This window comes from Leguminivora glycinivorella, chromosome 25, assembly GCF_023078275.1.
Source record: "Leguminivora glycinivorella isolate SPB_JAAS2020 chromosome 25, LegGlyc_1.1, whole genome shotgun sequence".
Classification (NCBI taxonomy): domain Eukaryota; kingdom Metazoa; phylum Arthropoda; class Insecta; order Lepidoptera; family Tortricidae; genus Leguminivora; species Leguminivora glycinivorella.
Genome location: NC_062995.1, coordinates 5447289 through 5469522, shown reverse-complemented (window position 1 = coordinate 5469522; position 22234 = coordinate 5447289). Strand labels below are relative to the sequence as shown.

Here is a 22234-nt window from a genome sequence, read left to right as displayed (position 1 = left end):
ATTATTACTTTAATTTTTTAAATAAATTTATATTATTTCGCGCTATATTCTCGTATTTTCGTACAAAATAATGTTTATTAGAAACCAAAAGTTTATATCGAGATAGTAGATTGTGGTTGTTATCAAAATTCCATAGAAAGGATCAAGATTGTTTTGTCCATTATTGTAGTGCGAGCGAGTGATAAGACGTGCTAGAAAGGGTCGGCATATTGGGCTCGCGCGGCGGGTAAAATACCTAATTTCGCCCGACGCCGAAATGTTATAACGCTCTTAATAAATAATATAACCAATTCCCCGCGAGCGCGCTCAGCGAGTGGACGTGTGTAGCTTGTGTGTTTACGTTTACGAAATATTGAATAAAAACAATGGTGCAGTGCAAAAAGTGCAAACAATTCGTGTCTTCTACAAAAGATGATACAGTGAAGTGCAAATCTTGTGATGGTATCTTTCATAAAAGGTGCGCGAGGAAGGACAGATGTGAGGATTGTTTCCGGAAGGAGTCTGGCAGTCCTTCAGGACCCAGGCAGGACGGAAGTAAGGAAAAATTGAATACAAACCAGGAGAAACCTCACTGGAAGCGGTGATTAAGGAAGTAAATAGCAAGTTGGATGCGATTTATAACGTCGAAAAAAGTTAGACGAGCTAAAGGATACAGTGGACTTTTACTCTGAAAAATACCAGACGCTGATAGAACATAAAGAAGTAACAGATAAAAAGATGAAAGCTCTCGAACAAAAGAATACCTACCTTGAAAAATGCAATAAAGCTTTAGAAGAGCGGATTATGGAACTGGAACAGCAAAAAAAGGAGAAAAACGTGGAAATAATAGGCTTAGAAAAAAACACCGGGGAGAATACAACCGAAATAGTGAAAGAAGTAGCGAAAAAACTTAATTTAAATCCTGACGACATAAAATATGCATCGAGGGTCGGCCGAGAAAAGGCGGGCGAAGGCAAGCCGCAGCCCGTTGTCGTCAAGCTGAAGTGCAGGACCACACGGGAGAAGTGGCTACAAGCTAGAAAGACCCCACTCCTTAACAGCCACATCTACTTATGCAAACGGAAGTCAAAAACCCATATACATCAATGAAGACCTCCCAAAATTTAAACGTCAGTTGTTCTGGTCGGCTAAAACGCAACTTCGAGATATTTGCAGATTCATATGGATTCAGAATTCCAACATACTAGCTCGGAAAGAAAACGACGCAAAAATATATAAAATAAGGTGTGAAAAAGACATCGTAAACATTACAGCCTAGTCACTAAGCAAATAGCTGTGTGTACACACTACATGATTTCCCATTCGTGACAAAATAGATAGTCTTCTAGATATTGAAGGTGAAGTGGACTTTTCACGCCACAAGAACATCCAAACATGGAGTACAGCTTACAATAAGAAAAAACAAATTATCACATTACATCTAAACATAAGGTCGCTGCGTAAGCACTTTAATGAATTATTAGTTTTAATTGATCAGTGTCAAAACCAACCAGATATTATTATATTATCTGAAGTCAACATAAGGGAAGATGAAATTTCATGTTATGGGATAAATGGATATTGCATCTATTCAAAAACTAGACAAACGGGCCGCGGAGGGGGCATATTAATATATGTTAAAAATAAAATTAATTTTTCGGTAGTAGAGGTAAATTACCTAAGTATGGAATTAATATATGGAATTGTGCAACTAGATAAAAGAAAAATTAACTTACTGGCTATCTACAGACCTCCCCAAACGAACAAAAATGTATTTATACAACAACTGGAATTATGTGTTCAGCGCGTACCAAGCTGCGAGGATTTGATAATTATTGGAGACATAAATATGGACTTATCTAGAGAAAATATGAATTCGTCGATTAGTAACTACAAAAACACCTTGTGTGGATATGGCCTGCAGTGCTGCATACCTAGTTCGGAGATAACGCGGGTCGGTATCGTGGACGGGCGGCTGGACGAGTCGTGTATAGACCATGTGTGGGTGCGAGCGAGACGGCAACAAGCGCCTGCGGCCGTGAGTGTGATAGAATGCGGTATATCGGATCACCATATGATCGGCTTAAGTTTGGACCTTGAACGGGAGCATTTTAATAAAAGTGCATTGCAAAAAAATACACAACTTGTTTTAGACGATAAGCTCGTTAATAGCAAATTAGATAATTATGAATGGTCACAATTACTTATGATAACTTGTCCCTTGCTGCTATATAATAAACTAAGTACAGTTTTTGAGTCAATTTATAGTGAGAGTAAGATTGAAAAAAAACGACAGGTAAGAAGGATTACACAACCATGGATAAATAGAAGGTTATTTGCTATGATTTCTAAACGGGACGAGTTGTTTAGAGTGTGGAAGGCGTCCCCAAATAATATGTGCAAAAGACTAGAATACACCAAATACAGAAATATTGTAAATAAACAAATAAATAATGCTAAGAATATGTATCGAAGACAGGAAATTAAAAATTGTCAAAATGATTATAAAAAAATTTGGAATACGATTAACGGTTGGTTGGGGCGTCTCAAACTAAATGTAGACGAAGTAGTTTTGCGTTATCTGGGAAAAGTTGATAATATTTATAACATATGTAGTAAATTCTCTGAAACGTTTACCCAAGAGATATTAAATATAAAGCACAATTGTAATGTAAAGTTTTTAGATCGTAATTCATATATTAATAAAATAGACTTGTCATTTAGGTTTCAAAAAGTGTGCGCGAATGACATTGAAAAAATTGTAAATAATTTAAGTGCAAATAAAGCGCCAGGAATAGACCAAATTAGAATAAAGGACATTAAATATATTAAAAAACAATTATGCCCCATTTTGGCTAAATTTGTTAACATGTGTGTGACTAAAGGTGTTTATCCAGAAAACCTGAAAAAATCCTACATAAGACCTATATATAAGAATGGAAGTCATTTAGAATATACGAATTACAGACCCATAGCAATACTGTCGGTTATTAACAAAATAATGGAAAAAGTGATCGTTGGACAAATATCAGGTTTTCTGGAGAAACACAATGTACTTGCGGACGCACAGCACGGGTTCCGGCGAGGTCGGAGTACGGCGACGGCGCTGTCACACTTCTCAGAGGAAATAAACAGCTGTTTGAATGAAGGTAAGCAAGTTCTGGCACTTTTTATAGATTATAAAAAGGCATTCGATACTTTAGACCACGAGGTGCTACTTCAAGCCATGAGTGAGTGTGGCATCGCCGGCCCCGTCCACGACTGGTTCCGCAGCTACCTGGCGGGCAGGAGCATACGCACGAGCGTCGCCGGCGCCACGGGCGCGGAGTGTGACGTCACGCTCGGGGTGCCCACCGGCTCGGTGTATGGCCCTGTCGGCTTTGTAATGCTTGTCAACAGTGTGGTAAATGTCCTGACCGACTGTAAAGTGTTTATGTATGCGGACGATATGTGCATACTTGCTTCAGACATCGATATTTCGGTAGCCCATAATAACATTCAAGGAGACTTTGACAGAGTAGTGAAATGGGCTCACGATAACGGCATAATCATAAATTTGTCAAAAACAAAATGTATGCACATATATTCCCCATATAATCGAAAGGCAAAAACTGTTAATTATAATGAGTATGCTATAGTAGGTCATAGTTACGAATGTCTGCACAATGGAATAGGTAATATCCATAGTTGTAGTTGTGAACCTTTAGAATATGTTAGTACTTATAAATATCTAGGTATGCATGTAGATAACAATTTCAACTGGAAAAACCATGTTACTGCAGTTTGTTCCAAACTCCGTTCAGTCCTAAGTAAGTTATATCATTTAAATAGTTTAGTTAGTAAAAGAACAATGCTAGTTGTGTATTACGCGTTAGTTGACTCAATTATTAGTTATGGTCTTAGTGTTTATGGTAGAACTTTTCATACTTATTTAGAAGAAATTAAAAAATACAGTTAAGATCTATGAAATATTTGGTAAGTAAAAAATTTAAGAAGAAACTTAAAGGGGAATATGACAAATTGTACAAGATATGTAAAATACTGCCTATACATCAAAAAGTGCAATATATACTAGCAGTAGAAAACTATTATGATAATAATAAATATATAATAAAAAAACAGAGTAAATATCCAACAAAGAGTATAAGACTAAAAAAAGTTGTTCAAAGGAATGCTAAAAACTACTATGGCAAAAGGACTAATATGTTTTTGGTACCAAAGTTATATAATGAAATTAGCTTGCTAAGGGAAGAAAATAGATGTACCATAGCAGAATTAAAGAAAAAGTTAAAAGAAACGCTATTGGAGAAATTGCCCTAAGATATTTATCTACCTACCTAAAGTATAAATAAATAAATAAATAAATAGATATTATAGGACATTCTTATACAGTATAAGTGTAATTGAGTAGTCCAGGAAGCATTAGCATGTAATAATGATAACATAAGCTTGCGCATTGCATGTAAATAGTTTTAAGTTAATTAGTGCCTAATAAATATGTAAGTACCTAAGTATACTATATATATAAATGTTAAAAAATGAGCGCTATCTCGCCAACAAACTGCAAGACAGTTTGGCGAGAAACATAAATGTGAAAAATATAATGTACTTATTTGTTAAAAAAAAAAAAAAAAAAATAAAAAATAAAAATACCAAAGTCACAATAAGTGTGCCGTTCAGATTTGAGAAGTTCCATTCTGACCATCATCAGGAGTTCCACTGCACCAAATGTCACTGTTCCGTACGTAAATGCATGCTGTTCCTTTAAAAACACAAAAATCACCATATGTATGCCTTTCAGATTTGAGGAGTTCCCTCGATTTCTCCAGGATCCCATCATCAGAACTGGGGTCTGAGAAAAATGGGACCAATCTGTATGCATATACATTCAATCAAAAAAAAAATTTTCAAAATCGGTCTAGTAACGACGGAGATATCGAGGAACAAACATTAAAAAAAAAAAAACATACAGACGACTTGATAACCCCTTCCTTTGAGATTTGGAAGGTGATTAAAAAGAAGAAGCACAGCGCTTCGTGCGAATCGAAGTGAGAGTGGAAATCGGCCATGCATCTAATAGTCCGATGGTAGAATGGGGAAGGTGGAATAAGCTCGTGTAGCTCTTACCGCAAACTGTATCAAACGTGAAGGTGGTAATGTATCTCCAGATAGGAAAGTCTCCCCGCCCTGCCTCGGCTTGAAGTAAGTCCGCCATGATGGAACTCTTGGCGTCGAACACTGGGACAAGCTGGTTCAGGTTCTTGCGGCTGAAGAAGGGGGCGTTTATCTTGCGGCGAGGATGCCAGATGTTCACTGCAACGATTAACATTAATTGTGTGTTACGGAGCACATACAGACAGTATGTATGGAATTGATGCCAAAACTCACTAGTAAGATTCTTTTCACAGTATCCGATCCGATCGGATATCGGATGTAAGAAGGATTTCAAAGGCAAAAATCAAAGATGGCGCTTTTAATGTAGGTATAGGATATCGGTCCTACATCCGATATCGTATCCGATAATGTGAAAACGCGATTATGTATCACCGCCTTTTCTTTGATATTCTGACGTTTGCTTAAAATCGCTGTCAATAGAAATTGTCAACAATGTAAACAAACCATTCTATAAAATATCAATATTCTAGCACAATTTTATTACTTTAAAGGTTGAGCATCATAATGTGATATGAATTGATTAAATAACACATGGACTTAGCCAGTATCTGATGAGTTAGAATGGAAATTAAAGACATTTTGACTACAAGGTTTGTTTACATTGTTCACAAGTTCTATTGACGGCGACTTTAGGAGCAGAGGCACGCCTATAAAATCTCTTCTTACATCCTGTTACCCTCTGCTGGAATGTAGGGCTCGAATCATTTTTCTCCATTAACTCTTGGGCAGCTTGGGTAGTCCCGAATTTTTAACCCCCGACGCAAAAACGACTGGGTGTTATAAGTTTGACGTGTCTGTCTGTTTGTGTGTGTGTCTGTGGCATCGTAGCCCCCGAACGGATGAACCGATTTAGATTTAGTTATTTTGTTTGAAAGCTGAATTAGTCGGGAGTGTTCTTAGCCATGTTTCATGAAAATCGGTCCACTATGTCGGACGTTTTTTTTAAATTTTATTCCAGTGAGTAAGGTTGCCAAAAATGTTAAAGCGAAACTAATGTGACAAGGTACTTCTGGGTGCGTAGCCGAATGGCACAAACGCTCACGAAACGAAACGATAGTAGATATCTATGTCTATCGCTCCCGCGTATTGTCGCGGCAGAGCCGAACTAGCTTTCGCGGCGTTTCGTTTTCGTTTTGCGTCGGAGAAATTCCATTCGGCTACAGGGTCTGAAGTATCAGGCGTCCGTAGGACTTGCTTAAACACGGGCCGTTTGCTTGTTTACCACTGAAATAGTATAAAATAATAGAAATGTCTTACCTGGAGCGAATATGGACCCGTTGCCTATAGCAGTCCGTATATACTTTATAAGGTATTCATCTTTGCCCAGGCACGCTTTTGAGACCACCTCGATAGCTCTAGGGTCTGTCAGAGCTGTCAAAAAATTAAATAAAAATTACTTGGATACTTATATTCTTACATATTTTGATGTAAAGTACCTACAGTGGGTTAAATTACTCTACGCGGGTAATTTCAACACATTCAATAAACTAACTAGTATCCTATAATATCCATACTAATATTATAAATGGGAAAGTGTGTGTGTCTGTTTGTTTGTCCGTCTTTCACGGCAAAACGGAGCGACGAATTGACGTGATTTTTTAGGTAGAAATAGTTGAAGGGACGTAGAGTGACATAGGCTACTTTTTGTCTCTTTCTAACGCGAGCGAAGCCGCGGGTAAGAGCTAGAGTACTCTATAATTTCAACTACCTAATCTACTAAATATTTTCTGACACTGTATTGTTTTTATTTTCCCGCTATTCTGTCCCAACCTTACAATATTAGAATAGGTACTACAACTTTAGAATTTTTAATATTAGAATATCTACTATAGATATTTTTGCTAAAAGTAGGGACATTTTTGCTACTCTGGTATTAAAAATTAGGAGCTAAAAACTGATTTCATACAAAACATGAAAACATTTTCAAATTCCTTGCGTTATTCCGGAATTTTGCCACGGCTTATGGAAGCCTGGGGTCCGCTTTGACAACTAATTCCAAGATTTGGCGTAGGCACTAGTTTTACGAAAGCGACTGCCATGTGACCTTCCTGCCTTATTGGAATTAGTCCGGTTACCTCACGATGTTTTCCTTCACCGAAAAGCGACTGGCAAACATCAAATGACTTTTCGCAGATAAGTTCCGAAAAACGGGCGGGTTCGAACCCGCGACCTCCGGATCGAAAGTCGCACGCTCTTACCGCTAGGCCACAAATAGGTACTCAAAATTCTCTTAGGGTGCGCGGCTGCGCGCCCACGGGCGACAAAGTTGCTCGGCGACTTACCTATTTGTATGAAAAGTGGCGTCGCTTCGTAAGCGCACTTTCATACTAGCCCATGGACGCGACAAAAAACTCTCTCTCATAAAAATAGCCTAGCATGTCTGATCTCCTTCTGACGGGGGGGTAATTTTATTACTTACCAACGAATAGCCTGTTGCTCACCCAGAAACTTGTAAGACCATCTTGCTCGTTAGCTGTTCGACCTATGGTCTGCAACGCTTGCATTATATCTGAAGAAAAAAAAAAGATTTAAAGTAAGTAAGTAAGTAAACACTTTATTGTACAAGAAAAGAATACAGCACATAATAAGCATTAAACCAGGTTTCGTCGCATAGCCTCTTCTCCTCTCCACAAAATGCTTTCGCCATTGACCACGGTCTTCAGCTAAGGTTTCCCAGGCTTGATAATCGATTTTAAATGCTGACATGTTTTGCTTAACACAGTCTTTGAAGACATAGACTTAGTGCGTTTTCACAATATCCGATCCGATATCGGATGTAGGACCGATATCCCATATATTTACACCGCCATCTTTGATTTTTGCCTCTGAAATCCTTCCTACACCCGTTATGATACAAACTGCTGTGCAGTTTGGCGAAGATTTAAATTATGATTTGTGTAATGTGTTTTCTGCAATAAATCAATAATAGTTATTTGTTATACAAGGGGGCAAAGTTGTATTTTAACGCCGAGTGTGGAATTGAAAAACGAGCAAGTGAAAGGATTCTATAGTTGAACCACGAGCGAAGCGAGTGCGGTTCGAGAATAGAATCCTGAACTTGCGAGGTTTTTAACACACGAGAAGTAAAATACATTTGCACCCGAGTGTAACACAAAACTTTTCCCCTCACTATAGCGAGGAAACTACAACGCAAAAAATGCGTTTATCACCGCTTCCAGTACTTCCACAGGTGGTAAATCATCTTTATTACTAGATTCACCTACTTTTATCAATGTTAAAGCAGTTAATTTGACTTTATTCAAGGTCAAATTACTTTACCCACTAGTGGATAAAATGCGTTTTTACCCGCTGGTAATAAAGGACAAAACAAGTGTTTCCGAGCTAGTGGGGGGAAAAAAAATATATCGGATCGGATAATGTGAAAATACACTTAGACAGTACATATTTAGATATGGGCTGCCTCATAAGGTGGATGTCAATAGGTCATGTCGATTAGTGTTTGAAATTACTCCGATATAATTAGGGCTATGTGTCACCTAAGGCTGCCGACGGGTTAAGGTGATAAGATGGCTTTGCACATACTTAAGGTACAGCGGGGCAAATCTCGACCGGCGACTGGGCAAAATTAATTGGTCCATTTTTTCCATGTTTTACAATGTTTGCATTATTAAATAGAGTGTCCACCGGTTATATATGGTAGGCGTGTTCGGTGGATACATGTAGAACTCAACATCATCGTGTAATAAGGAAAAAAAAATGGATTAGTTACAATTGACCCCCTGTCGTCATTGCCTCCATATCAGATTTGTTACGAATCAGTCCTTAGTTAAACCACGGAACGGGAAAATTCTAGTAGAAAATTTGAACACGTGGGCGATTTTTGAATTTCGCATACGGGATTTTGTCACGGTGACTTGCTTATTATTTTCAGTGACAATTTTCTGAATTCGAACGCGTGAGACTCAAAAATCGGCCCGGGATTGTGAAGTTCGGTTAAATTACTTTTCACCACACCAACTGGTAAAAGCGTACTTTGCTATTTCAAAACAGATAGCAAAATTGCGTTTTATCCACAAGAGTGAAAAGTAATTTCATACAACTTTTAACTTGATATCTTGAGCTGGCTGGTCAAATGGGCTCTACTAATAGATTTAATAATATCATAGATTGGTAACTCAGTACATCGCTACACGGCCTACTTAACGCGAGTTATCGTCGCTGGTACCTCTTAGTTTTCGAGTTATTTACAGATGGCGCTATTTTCAATGTTTAAAAGTGCCGTCTAGTGAGATAATAATTAATTACATAGCCGAGTAACCATATCTGAATATGATTCAATATTTTGAGGCGGCGGCACCTCGTTTTTTGGCTCAGGGGTTAGAGTATTTGACTTGCATTTTTGAGATCTCAGGTTCGAGACCCAGCTCCGTTTTTTTTTTAAATTTGTTTAAAAATAATTATGTTGTTGTTTTTCACTTTTTTATCTACCTAGTTGAATATTAGAAAAATAAAATATGATGTGAATTTGAATCATAGAAAAGTAAGTATAAATTGTTCGCGCCTACTTGTTGTATGTGTGTTTATAAAACCGATAGGCCCATAGGGAAGACCTATCTACCTACTCGACTCTCCAATCACTTGCCGCCGTGTCAAGAGGATCATGTACTAAAGGACTGAAGTGTTTTTTTGCAATGATTATGGTCCAAGAGCTGGCAGGATTTTGGAGTAGGTCCATGAGGCAACCTGGAAAGGTGCTCAGATGCTTCTCTAATCATGACCAACACCGAGTTTAACGCCGAGTGTGGAATTGAAAAACGAGCGAGTGTAAGGATTCTATAGTTGAACCACGAGCGAAGCGAGTGGTTCGAGAGTAGAATCCTGAACTTGCGAGTTTTTTAACACACGAGAAGTAAAATACATTTGCACCCGAGTGTAACACAAAACTTTTCCCCTCACTATAGCGAGGAAACTACAAGGCAAAAAAATGCGTTTATCACTGCTTCCAGTAGTTCCACAGGTGGTAAATCATCTTTATTACCAGATTCACCTTTTATCAATTTTAAAGCATTTTTTTTTACTTTATTCAAGGTCAAATTACTTTACCCACTAGTGGATAAAATGCGTTTTTACCCGCTGGTATTAAAGGACAAAACACGTGTTTCCGAGCTAGTGAGGGGAAAAAATATTTCTATTCTATATGTATATTGATCATATCGAAAAAACGTACATAACCTTTCTTGTAGGATATTTTATGTACATATTTTCTGTTAAACATATATATTTTTTGCTGTGGGCCACCGTTTACGAGTTATTTACGAAAAACTAAAAAATTTACTTTCAAGATCGAATGGTAGGGTACGGAACCCACTTCATGTCATGGCATTATTTTTCCATGGCTATTTAGACCCTCATCTTTTACTGGTAAAAATGACAGATTGCCTCTAGAACCATTTTTGGTTTTTTTTTACCACTTTGCACTGTTCTGGCACGGTGAAGGACCCGGCCAAATGATCTGGCATAAATACCATGCGACTTCTAGTCATACTAAGTTATGAAAAAAAAAGCTGCACTTTTGGATGGAAGCAAGCCGCTTTGCATGGTGATAGTAGACATCATAGTAAACGATTTTTTCCGAGGATATCGAAATTTCATCCCTTAGGAAGCCGAGCGTAGCGAGGTGTTTTATGAAAATTAAAAAAATTCTATCTTTTTATTGTGTAGTCCGATTTTGACAAAACGTATCTCAAATGAAAGGTATTAATTTGTGTAATTAAAAAAAATACAAAGAAAAAAATTTTGAAAGAAAAGTAAGAAAAAAATTTAAAAAAAGTAAATTTACGTCTCGCACTGAATAACTTCAAAGAATGACAGACAAAATGTACAATGTCGATATGCGAGTTTTTTAATCAAAGACAGATAAATTTGTAGTTGAAAACTGAAGACCGCATTGAAATCGGAGTAGCATTTTTAAGATACAAGTTGCCAAAGTTGGGAAAGATCGCTTTATATGGCCACTTTGAAATTCCTTTGCCAGAAAGTCAGAAGTAATATGTTTTTCTGACACAGAAAAATACATAGTAACAGTACACATCAAAATAGAATTAAAAATTCCAAGGATATTATAATTTCATCCCTTAGAACGACGAGCGCAGCGAGGTCGGTTACGAAAACCGAAAAAAAATCTCTTTTTTTTTACGTCGTCCGATTTTGACAAAACATGTTTCATTTGAAAGGTATTGCTTTATGTAACTTTAAAAAAAATATTGAAAAAAATTGGGAATTTTTCTTTGTATTTTTTTTTAAATTACACAAATCAATACCTTTCATTTGAGATACGTTTTGTCAAAATCTGACGATGACAATAAAAAGATAGAATTTTTTTCATTTTCATAAAACACCTCGCTACGCTCGGCTTCCTAAGGGATGAAATTTCGATATCCTCGGAAAAAATCGTTTACTATGATGTCTACTATCACCATGCAAAGCGGCTTGCTTCCATCCAAAAGTGCAGCTTTTGGCCAAAAATTCTCCATAACAAGTATGACTATTCTGAGGAACTCTAATTTCACTTTTTAATAATTCCAGGTTGCCTCAAACACCTTTTTTGGGCCTCAAAAAATTAAATCTTTAAAAATTTATAGCTTGATAAAGCCAGACTTGCAGACCTGATGTTCTGAGCACCTTTCCAGGTTGCCTCAAGGACCTACTCCAAAACTCTGCCAGCTCTCCGTCTATTATGACCATATAAGCAGCGACTCAGCGAGTGTCCTTCGAAGACCTGGCAAGCAATTATGGTCGCTCGTTAAGTGATAAAATAGCAGGCCGTCTCAATCGCACTATATGTAAGTGCGATAGGGACGGCCTGATATTTTATCGTCTATCGCGCGACCATGCTGGTTGCGCAGATCCGTCGGTAAAGCAGTGTTGCACCTATGGCTCGGGAGAAAAGGCGAATCAGCAAGCGGCTCCATCGGTAAAGCAGTCCGCGGCGACAGATATTCGTCGACAAGCGGTCATGATTGGAATATTGGCCAATGACGAGACAGCTGTCAACATGGCGGAAACAGTTGTCGGCACGATGTAAACATTGCAACAAAATACTTAATACGATAATGTAGATGATATGAAGACGAAAAATACTAAAAAAAAACCTTTAAAGTTTATGTGACGTAGAAACGCAGGCGTTAATAGACTCTGGCAGTGGATATAACCTAATCAACAAAAACTCTTTCGACGAATTTAAAGTGGATTGCGTGAGTGAGAACTTCACTGTTTCTGATCGCGATGGTACTGTTAGGAAAACGTCGAGCATTTGGTTGTCGAGTATGCAGACTAAGGAAGCGCCGATCGAGCTCAAGATCACTCTGAAAGATGATAATTATCCCTGTGGCGAAATTAAGAGCTCAATGCGACTAAACAGCTAATTTTATAGCCAATAGTCAATCGTTTATTGCAAGAACATAGTGAGATTACATAAGATGATAACATTGAAAAGCAGTTCTTGTGTTCTACCAAGCAAGGCATGCAATATTTAACAATTATTTAAAGTATGTACAATAAAATGTCAATATAATTTGTTACACAATAATTCATTACAAATATACACAAGGATTGAGTCAATTTATTACATTTTATAAATTACACAGCTAAGGTGTCAAATATAGGCATAGATAAATTACTTAATTAATAATTAAGTTTTGAAAGATGGTGACTATAATGACTTGTGTTTGGAAAATGGCATGCCAAACAAAGGAGACCAACAGCAAACGGTGGTGCCTAAGGTAATGGGGAAGGAAGTTGCATATAAGGTGCATAGTAATGGTCATTTTGCTATGAGAATGAGGAAAAGGGCATTCACTGAGACGAAGAAGTCCTACGATCACACAATTACAGTTGTTGATGCGTTCACCAAGTATGTGTGGCCCTACCCGATGAAGTCGACATCTAGAGCAGAGGTGATTAGCAAGTGGCAGTTGCAGCGGCAGACGTTTGGTGACCCTATACATATTACCTTTGCCCGAGGTAAAGCATTAAAGAAAAGAGCTTTCAGAAGTACTGTGAAGATGAAACTTTATCTCGTGTAAGAAATTCTTGGTGCCTAAAAGTTAACTTGATTTGTTACTTTATTAAGTTTAGTAAGTTTGGTGAATATTTAAAATGTTGTTGTGTTGTAAAATGCTAAAAGTTGTTACAGTCATTGTTTTTATATCTAATGCTTATATTGTCGGATGTTTTTCAATTTATGTTGAAATGTAATGTTGAATGAATGAGATGTAGTTAGATGAATGAACGTTAACAATTTTTCTAAATCAAATATAATGTTATTTTCCGGTCGAAAGGTACAACCACCATCATGCATGGCTAATTTTCCGATGCCCGTGTGCGAACAGAGTAAGTTTTTAGGGTTCCTGATAGACAACACTCTGAATTGGAAGTGCCATGTTGACAATCTTTGTGATCGATTGGGTGGTGCGTCGTTTGCGTTGAGGAAGCTGAAGCCTCTTATCTCCGCAGAAGCCTTAAAGCAGGTGTACTTTGCGCATTTCCACTCTATCATGGCATACGGATCGCTGCTCTGGGGAAACTCATCAGATACAATAAGATTCCTTATAATGCAGAAACGTGCAATACGTATACTTGCTGGAGTAAGAGACAGGCACCCTTGCAGAGAGCTCTTTTTCTCAACGTATAATGACGCACTACGCACAATATATGTTTGATATACTGTTATTTGTTAGGCAAAACATATCTCAATTTGCTCGCGTTGCCTGTCCGGGCAAACAGCTTCGAGCTACAGGCCGTCTGAGAACAGTCCCCCGTCGCATGGCACTTTCAAGAAAGAACCCGCGTGTCATCGGCCCTACTTACTACGAACACTTACCCGCCGATCTTAGGAATGAGCCATATGACGAAGCATTTAAGCGCAAATTGAGAAACCTTTTGTTAGATAACCCTCTGTACTCTGTAAATGAGTACATGGAATTGAATTTGTGATAGCATTCATTTGATTTCACTGACTTCGGATTTTATTTCATTTCTTAATTTTATTGTGTTTTGTGTATTTCTATTTGTAAATGACGATCCTTATTGGGAGAAAATATTCATTTTATTATTTTCAATTTATAATGTAATTTTCGACGATCATGATGAGAAGATAAACATAACTTTGGCATGTAACAAATTTATAGTGTAATTTTTATCATGAAATAAAGAAATCTAATCTAATCTAATCATGAAAACAGTAGATAGATAGATAGATAGATAGATCTTTATTGTTCAACCGTGTTCAACAATTGTCCAGTGCATGATATCAAAAAAATATTATAATGACCTTTCTTAAATTTAAGAAAAGTCATTATAAAATAATATTATTGGGAATTTTATGAACATTATTTCTTTCATTGACAACTTTTTTCTAAAATGTATACTTTCCCCAAAAATTAAAAAAAAACTAAATTTTGGGACATATTTTTAGGGTAAAAGGGGGGGTTGCGTCAGGTGGGGGGGAGTGGACGCTAGTGTGCGCAAAGCACCTTACTCTAAGGTATCAAACGGCATTTTTTTTTATTTGGATTTTTTTTTTCTTCAAAAAACACACTTTGACCGAATCAATGGGACAAATGCCACGTGACAGACATTACGACACATGATAGAGGGCCACCCATCTGAACCCTGCAGAGTGAAGGTTAATGTCAAGAGCCGCTCAAAGATGGCGACCTCGCACATTTGTCCGTGTTTTGATGTTGATGTGAACTTGATGTTGATGAGATGCATAATATAATCTACATTATCTACTCTACTCTCTTTAATAAAAACAGGCACACTTTATTGCATATAACACTTTATTATATGTATTTTGCATAGTTGTAGTTAGTTCTTTGTTTCTTCTTGTAAAAGTTTAGCATTTAATGTTAGTAATTAATTAGTTACCCTAAGTTTAGTAAGTGTAGTAATACCTAGTTCCATTATACTTAAATGTTTTTAGTGAGAGCTGTTTAGGAAATAAGCGAATGTTATTGTGTGTTTGAATCATTGTGTTTGCTTTCCAAAAAAAAAAAAAACAAATGGATGTCGAAGGTTAATATGCAGCTTTTGTTAAAAATAGTTCTTGAAAATAAAGTAAATAAGTAAATACCTACTTACTTCAAATATTAAGGATTTAAGGGAGTATCCCTCCAGCGGGCCAATTTTTGAGTCTCACGCGTTCGAATTCAGAAAATTGTCACTGAAAATAATAAGCAAGTCGCCGTTTTCAACCGGTATTTTAGTGACAAAATCCCGTATGCGAGATTCAAAAATCGCCCCCGGGCCCGACTTATCTTTCCACACCGTATGTTATAGGGACTTTCTTATACAAAGGAGGAGGCACACTGACATTTTATCCCACCAGGCGGCGCCAGTGCAAGTGTCTGTGCATGTCACTGTCATTCATGTGTGAGAGGGGGAAAAAACATATCATCTTCTCGCTCTCACGTATGAAATTCTTTATCTGTGCAATGGACTAATAGGGTCGCGCCATCTGTCATAACCTTTGAGTGTGCCTCCTCATTGACATTGACTAAGCTACTATACTATGCTCAGCAGAAAGTTCAAGAAGGTTTGTGTTGTGTGTGTGTGTGTGTGTGTGTGTGTGGTAAATGTTTCGCGAAGAGTGGCAAGACTAATTTTGTGTGGGATTTTGAACAGCGCGCTGTAGTTTTTGAAAACACCATAATTTAAACAAATTCACAATAAAAACGAAACGGCTTTGATTGAAATTTGCACTATGAGCCGCGTGAGTAGTAAGTACCAAAGAGGATCGAGTGTTAATTAGTTACTGTCAAAGTAAAATGTGTACCTACCTAATCACAGTGCATAGACTGCCATCTCTCGACACAGGCTTAAAATTTTTATACGTCATTTTTGACAATTTAGCCCATATTCTTAGCTTGATTATGTCAAATCTGAATATTAGAGCCATCTAGCCGAGCGTCCCCCAAAGGTGTAACGCAATATAGGCCACGGTATCTTTTTCTCTATGGCTATGAGATACGTTTTTTTCTTAGACTTTTTCCGTTTAAGTATACGGAGTTACACATGTCTTCGGCAGTACCATGCGCGGATCCAGGGGGGGTCATGACCCCCCTCCTGGAGACTAAGTTGGCCATACAAATAGACCACGTGACACCCCCCCCCCCCTGGTGCCCCGGGCCTTTACCACGTGACCCCCCCTGGGCATAAAGCTGGATCCGCGCTTGGGTAGTACTTTTATTCTGAAAGCTTACCTTCATTACCACCAGCAAAGATGTGTGCGTGACCTATAACAGGGTAGCAGTCTGGCAAGCAAGGTATCTTCTTTGCAAGTTGATACAGCCGTCGACGCGTCCATCGGTAGTACACCACGCCAAGTACCGTCACCACCAACAACAGCTGCCAGATCATCCTGGCCCAACTTTAGAGCTGCACCTGCAGGAAAAATAGTAGGATTACGATCAGCTGGCGTATCATGCTTCCAATTTTATCACTTGTCCACGTGGATAAGACAACTGTCACTCTCACACTGACATACTTGCCAAAGCGTGACGGATGCTTTATCCACGTGGATAAATGATAAAATTGGAATCATAATACGCCGGCAGGGGGGCGATTTTTGAATCTCATTATGTCGTTTTCAACCGGTATTTTGTCACTAAAATACCGGTTGAAAACGGTGACTTGCTTATTATTTTCAGTGACAATTTTCTGAATTCGAACGCGTGAGACTCAAAAATCGGTCCCCAGGGCTCGGATACCGGTTTAATTTTCAAACCGTTATCATAATATATACTCGCGGAAAAACCTTTAAATTTCGTTTTCGCTCGAAAAACCGCTATTTTTAAACACCGGTTTTTAGGGGAACGCTTTATTAAAGGTTTCGTTCTATTAACCGATTTAGAACAAAATAAACCGGTTTATTCCGCAGCATGATAGAGGTAATACCCATAGAGTATATTGAATCTTATACTTTTAAACGAGCAATTCTTGTATATTTATTTATTTATTTACACTGACGATCTCGGAAACCGCTCTAACGATTTCGCTGAAATTTGTTATGTGGGGGTTTTTGGGGGTGAAAAATCGGTCTAACTTATCCTTAGGTCCCGGAAAACGTGAATTTTCGAGTTTTCATGCGTTTTTCTTCGCGCGCCATCTCGTGTGCAGTAGTTGTACTGTTAAGACAGAATTCTTTCGGTCGATGTAAGTACTATTTATTGCAAACACTAGATGGCGACACAGGTCAAGGCTAAAACGAATAGAAAAATACACTATTTGAGTTTTTGTGGCGAAATGCGCGCCATCTCGTGTGGAGTAGTTGTGTTGTTAAGGCTGAGAATTCTTTCGCTCGATGTAGGTACTATTCATTTTTGAACTAGATGGCGACACGTGTCAAGGATACGAAACAGAACCGAGCGAAGCTCGGTCGCCCAGATATTAGTATGGTAATACCTACTGTTCTATAACTATTCTAACTAAACAAAAAAGTCGCTGCGTGAACGCGTATTTACATTTAATCTTGCCGCTCATCGAATAAACCGGTTTATTTCGGTTAAAATAAAATTCTCATAACGTTCGCGTTCTTTACAAAGTTCGGAGTAAAATCTAAATAAAATCGCCGTCAATAGAAATTGTCAACAATATAAATAAATAATAAATAAATAAATATTATAGGACATTCTTACACAGATTGACTGAGCCCCACGGTAAGCTCAAGAAGGCTTGTGATGTGGGTACTCAGACAACGATATATATAATATACAAATACTTATATACATAGAACATCTATGACTCAGGAACAAATATCTGTGCTCGTCACACAAATAAATGCCCTTACCGAGATTCGAACCCGGGACCGCGGCGTAGCAGGCAGGGTCACTACCGACTGCGCCAGACCAGTCGTCAAATATAAACAAACCATTCTATATATATATCAATATTCTAGCACAATTTTATTATTTCTAAGGTTGAGGATCATAATGTGATATAAATTGATTCAATAACACATGGATTTAGCCAGTATCTGATGAGTTAGAATGGAAATTAAAGACATTTGGACTACAAGATTTGTTTACATTGTTCACAAATTCTATTGACGGTAACTTTAACCGGTAATAAATAAACTGGTTCCGAGCTTTGATTATGATAAAAGTGCGTAAAAAAGGAAGCTCGAAACGAGTGGCGATAAATTAAAACACGACCGAAGGGACACTAGTTCCGAATTTCCTTTTCGTATTTCAGTACAAATGGCCCTCCTAATAAATGACCATCCAGGGAATCGATTTTTGTATTTCGAACGCACGAATTCGCCGTTCGAAACTCTGTGGAAAACGATGTAATGCTATTTTTGAAAAAGGGCGGCTAGTAATTTTAAAACTAGTGGTAATTACCACTCGTTTTCGATTTTGTTAGTAGAATTTAAATCGCTAGTAGTGGACATTATTATTGAACGAATTTCACAAAATCGAATGACCAAGATTCAAAAATCGGCCCCCTGTACTGAAAAATTAAGTTAAACATTGCAGTACAGCTAGGAAATGCAGCCTCAAGCGCCTATTTATTTTTTACTAGCTTTTGCGTATGTCACTCTCCATCCCTTCAACTATCTCCACTTAAAAAATCACGTCAATTCGTTACTCCGTTTTGCCGTGAAAGGCGGACAAACAAACAGACACACACTTTCCCATTTATAATATTAGTATGGATTAAATCAGCTCTTCAAACAATCCACATCATGTTTATTTATATTTAGTATATTAAGCTTCACAGTTAACTTATAAACTATCTATCTGTTATGTTTATAACCACTTGTATAAATAATCATAAACCTGTATTAAGCAACAGTATTCTGTCTGTTAGAGTTTTTACTTTTCTCCGTAGAAAAAAAATTAAAAATTGTAGATTAAGTATTTCCTTTTTAATAGTTTTCATGTTATTGTTTTAGTTCTTACAGATAATTAGTTTATACGATTTTGTGTTTAATAAAATAATATTCACCACACCAACACGAACAAAATACTGACTATAAAACATCAAAATAAATCAAATTCATCAATTTATTCAATATTTTTGATTCAAAATCATCATTTATAGGTAAAATCTAGCAGACATATTAAGACATCGGGTTAAAATTTGCATGAAATTACTTTGCCCCCTTGTGGATAAAATGCAATTTTGCTATCTGTTTTCGAATAGCAAAGAATGCCTTTACCAGTTGGTGTGGTGAAAAATAATTATACTCGTTTTATTTAAAAATAAATAAATTAATAAAAAAAAAAATTTTTGTACTTAATTCAGTTTTTTTTTCTTCAAATATTCCAAATTTTGGCTTAATATGTAATTATATATCGTATAGCATTACAGTTAGTCAGTTACTAACACTTTGTAAGTTTGTTGCAAATTCAAATATTACACGAAAATACACAAAATAACAAAAATTAAGAAAAATTCTTTTGGCTAAAAATAAAAATGAATATTGATAGAAAGCCGTTTTATCCTAATATTACTCAACACATAAAAATGTACAGAAGGAATCCTTATGGTGCGACTCTTGTCCGTCTGTCTGTCTGTCTGTCACATTATTAAATATTTCGAGAACTACGCTATCGATTTGAAATAGTTATGAAATTGTTAACCTCTACCAAATGAAAACATTAATTATTTTATTTTATTTTTCAATATATTTTTTTGTGTATGAAATATTTTTTTTATTTTTAACAAGTGCAAAAATTTACAAACATATCAAATTACTTAATCTAAAAGTGTAATAAAATTATAGTTTTTTTGGTAAAAAATACTTAAAAGTAACTTAACTTTTTTAATATTGAAACGGACTTACGATTACGATTCAAACGTTTATGCTATCTATGCCGGTTTGACAGTCTTGGTACGTCACGCGGTGTCGGCCGAACTATTCTTAATAAGTAATAACTAAAGCTACAAGTGTACTGCCGAGACTTTCGTTTGACCCGTGGAACATGGCGGATCGTCCTCCGATATATTTTTTTTATTTTTGCATTCTCCTGTTTAATGTATAAGTTTGATAGGATATTATGCAGTGAATAGCCTGCGCAAAGAGTGCATTTAATGAAGAATTCTTTTGGAGATACGAATAACCGATTCTACGGACATCACTCGGCAGTTCGTGGTCCCGGCCGCCATCATGCTTTGTACTGCTGCTCCAGCTATCCTCCAGTGCATCGCGAAGGCCTCGTTCGCAAAAAAACTACCTATACTGTTTTATATATCTCTGTAATTTACTTGACATTGGCAAAGTGCCCTGGTAGCAGAAAGCCATTATTATACGAATAAAAAAAAAGTTTACTGCCGGCCAAAAACAGGAGAACCGTTTTTTAGTTACACACTGGAATTTATTATCTAATCATCAAATTCCATAGACATTGACATTATATTCTTTGACATTGACCCTAAGGCCAGATTTAGACGGCCACAGGGGGGCGATTTTTGAATCTCGCTTACGGGATTTTGTCACTAAAATACCGGTTGAAAACGGTGACTTGCTTATTATTTTCAGTGACAATTTTCTGAATTCGAACACGTGAGACTCAAAAATCGGCCCCCAGATTATAAATAAGTTACTTCTGAACTTAATAAAATAAATAAGTATTGGGGGACACCTTAGCAAAGCTTGTAGGTACTATGTAGCAAGACCACGATATACATACTGATATACTGAAATATATACTTAATACTTATATACATATAAAATATCCATGACTCAGGAACAAATATCTGTGCTCATCACACAAATAAATGCCCTTACCGGGATTCGAACCCAGGACCGCGCCCTTAGCAGGCAGGGTCATTACGCGCTAGGCCAGACCGGTCGTCAAAACCATAAAGAATAGAGGATTTGAACCCGGGACCTCTTGCTTCGTACACTCAGTTCAACCTTACTTGTACAATCATGTACACAGTAAACACTGCTGGAAAACATTATCTCACTTTTCTCTGGAATTGCACATTAACCATTACTAAAAATGTATTATACACTTAAATAAACTCAAAAAGTATTGTAATCAATCAAAAAACCACCGAAGTATATCATTTCTAAAACGATTTTCATCAATAATTGTAATTTCGAACGGATGACATCAAAAACTCCTGACATTACGAAGTCTAAATTGTCTATGAGTCGTAATGTTTTGATGACAACTTATCGTTATGAACGATCGATATTAACGTTTGAGTTTGTATAGCTTGGAAAAAGTGCGTTGATATTAATTACAATAATTTATCAGATTTATTAACAGACTTTTTTACGCTTTATTTCCTACCTCTTTACAATAAATATTTTACTATAAGTATATTTTTTGTTGTATTAATGTTAATGTTAGGTACTATAAAATGAATACTGTACTAGCCTTTTCCATAGGATTGTTGCAAATGTGACGAAACCTAGTTAAATTTTGGTTTTTACACAGATATCGTGTGACGTAAAATTGAAAATCCTCTGATGACGTTGGCAGCGTTTATTTACAAATTATCGGTAATTTTTTTTTTATCAGAGTTTTGGGAATTTAGAGAAACCTATATCTTATCCACATACCCGTTAAGCAAGCAGAACTTGCGGTAACATTGCTCAATGCTACACCTGGGAGCTTGAAACTTACAATTGCAAGCTTGTAACGTTAGAGCAATGTTTGAGCTATATTGATGTTAAACGCTTTCGGCCGCGCTGTAGATAAACCCTGTAAGTTTCCCAGATCGGAATTTTACAACTTTCTATAACTTTGAATAGCAATGTTGCTGATACATTGAAATATAAACTTACTAGAAAGTTATGACGAAAACTTTTAAGAAGTTCATTTTTGTACATTGCAACAATAGCACATATGCAACTTGTGCGTAACTTACACGCTATTCATTACGGCAAGGTTACATTTGTAATAAACCAAAAAGTTTGAAATTGTATGTTATATAAATTTTTCACTGGCACCTTTTAATAAGTTACAAATGTAACATTGCTTTAACAACTCTAGTGAAGTTCCTTGCAAGTTACACTTGTAATGTACCTAAAAGTAGCGCTCATAATGTTTCTGGTATATAACCATTTGGTATGTTGTGTCAATAAATCACTGGCAAC

At 36.8% G+C, this 22234-nt stretch overlaps 1 protein-coding gene across 1 annotated transcript in view; it reads right to left on the bottom strand.

Annotated features, from left to right (window-relative positions):
• LOC125239514 (cytochrome P450 4C1-like) overlaps positions 1 to 22234 on the bottom strand; it is a 60207-nt gene that overhangs the window by 16535 nt on the left and 21438 nt on the right. The window contains exons 2-5 of the mRNA XM_048147128.1: positions 16380 to 16560; positions 7574 to 7663; positions 6412 to 6525; positions 5107 to 5292 (exon numbers count right to left, since the gene is read on the bottom strand). Of these exons, the coding sequence (XP_048003085.1) occupies positions 5107 to 5292; positions 6412 to 6525; positions 7574 to 7663; positions 16380 to 16536 (547 nt within the window). The 5' untranslated portion in view covers positions 16537 to 16560. The remainder of the gene's footprint in view (positions 1 to 5106; positions 5293 to 6411; positions 6526 to 7573; positions 7664 to 16379; positions 16561 to 22234) is intronic.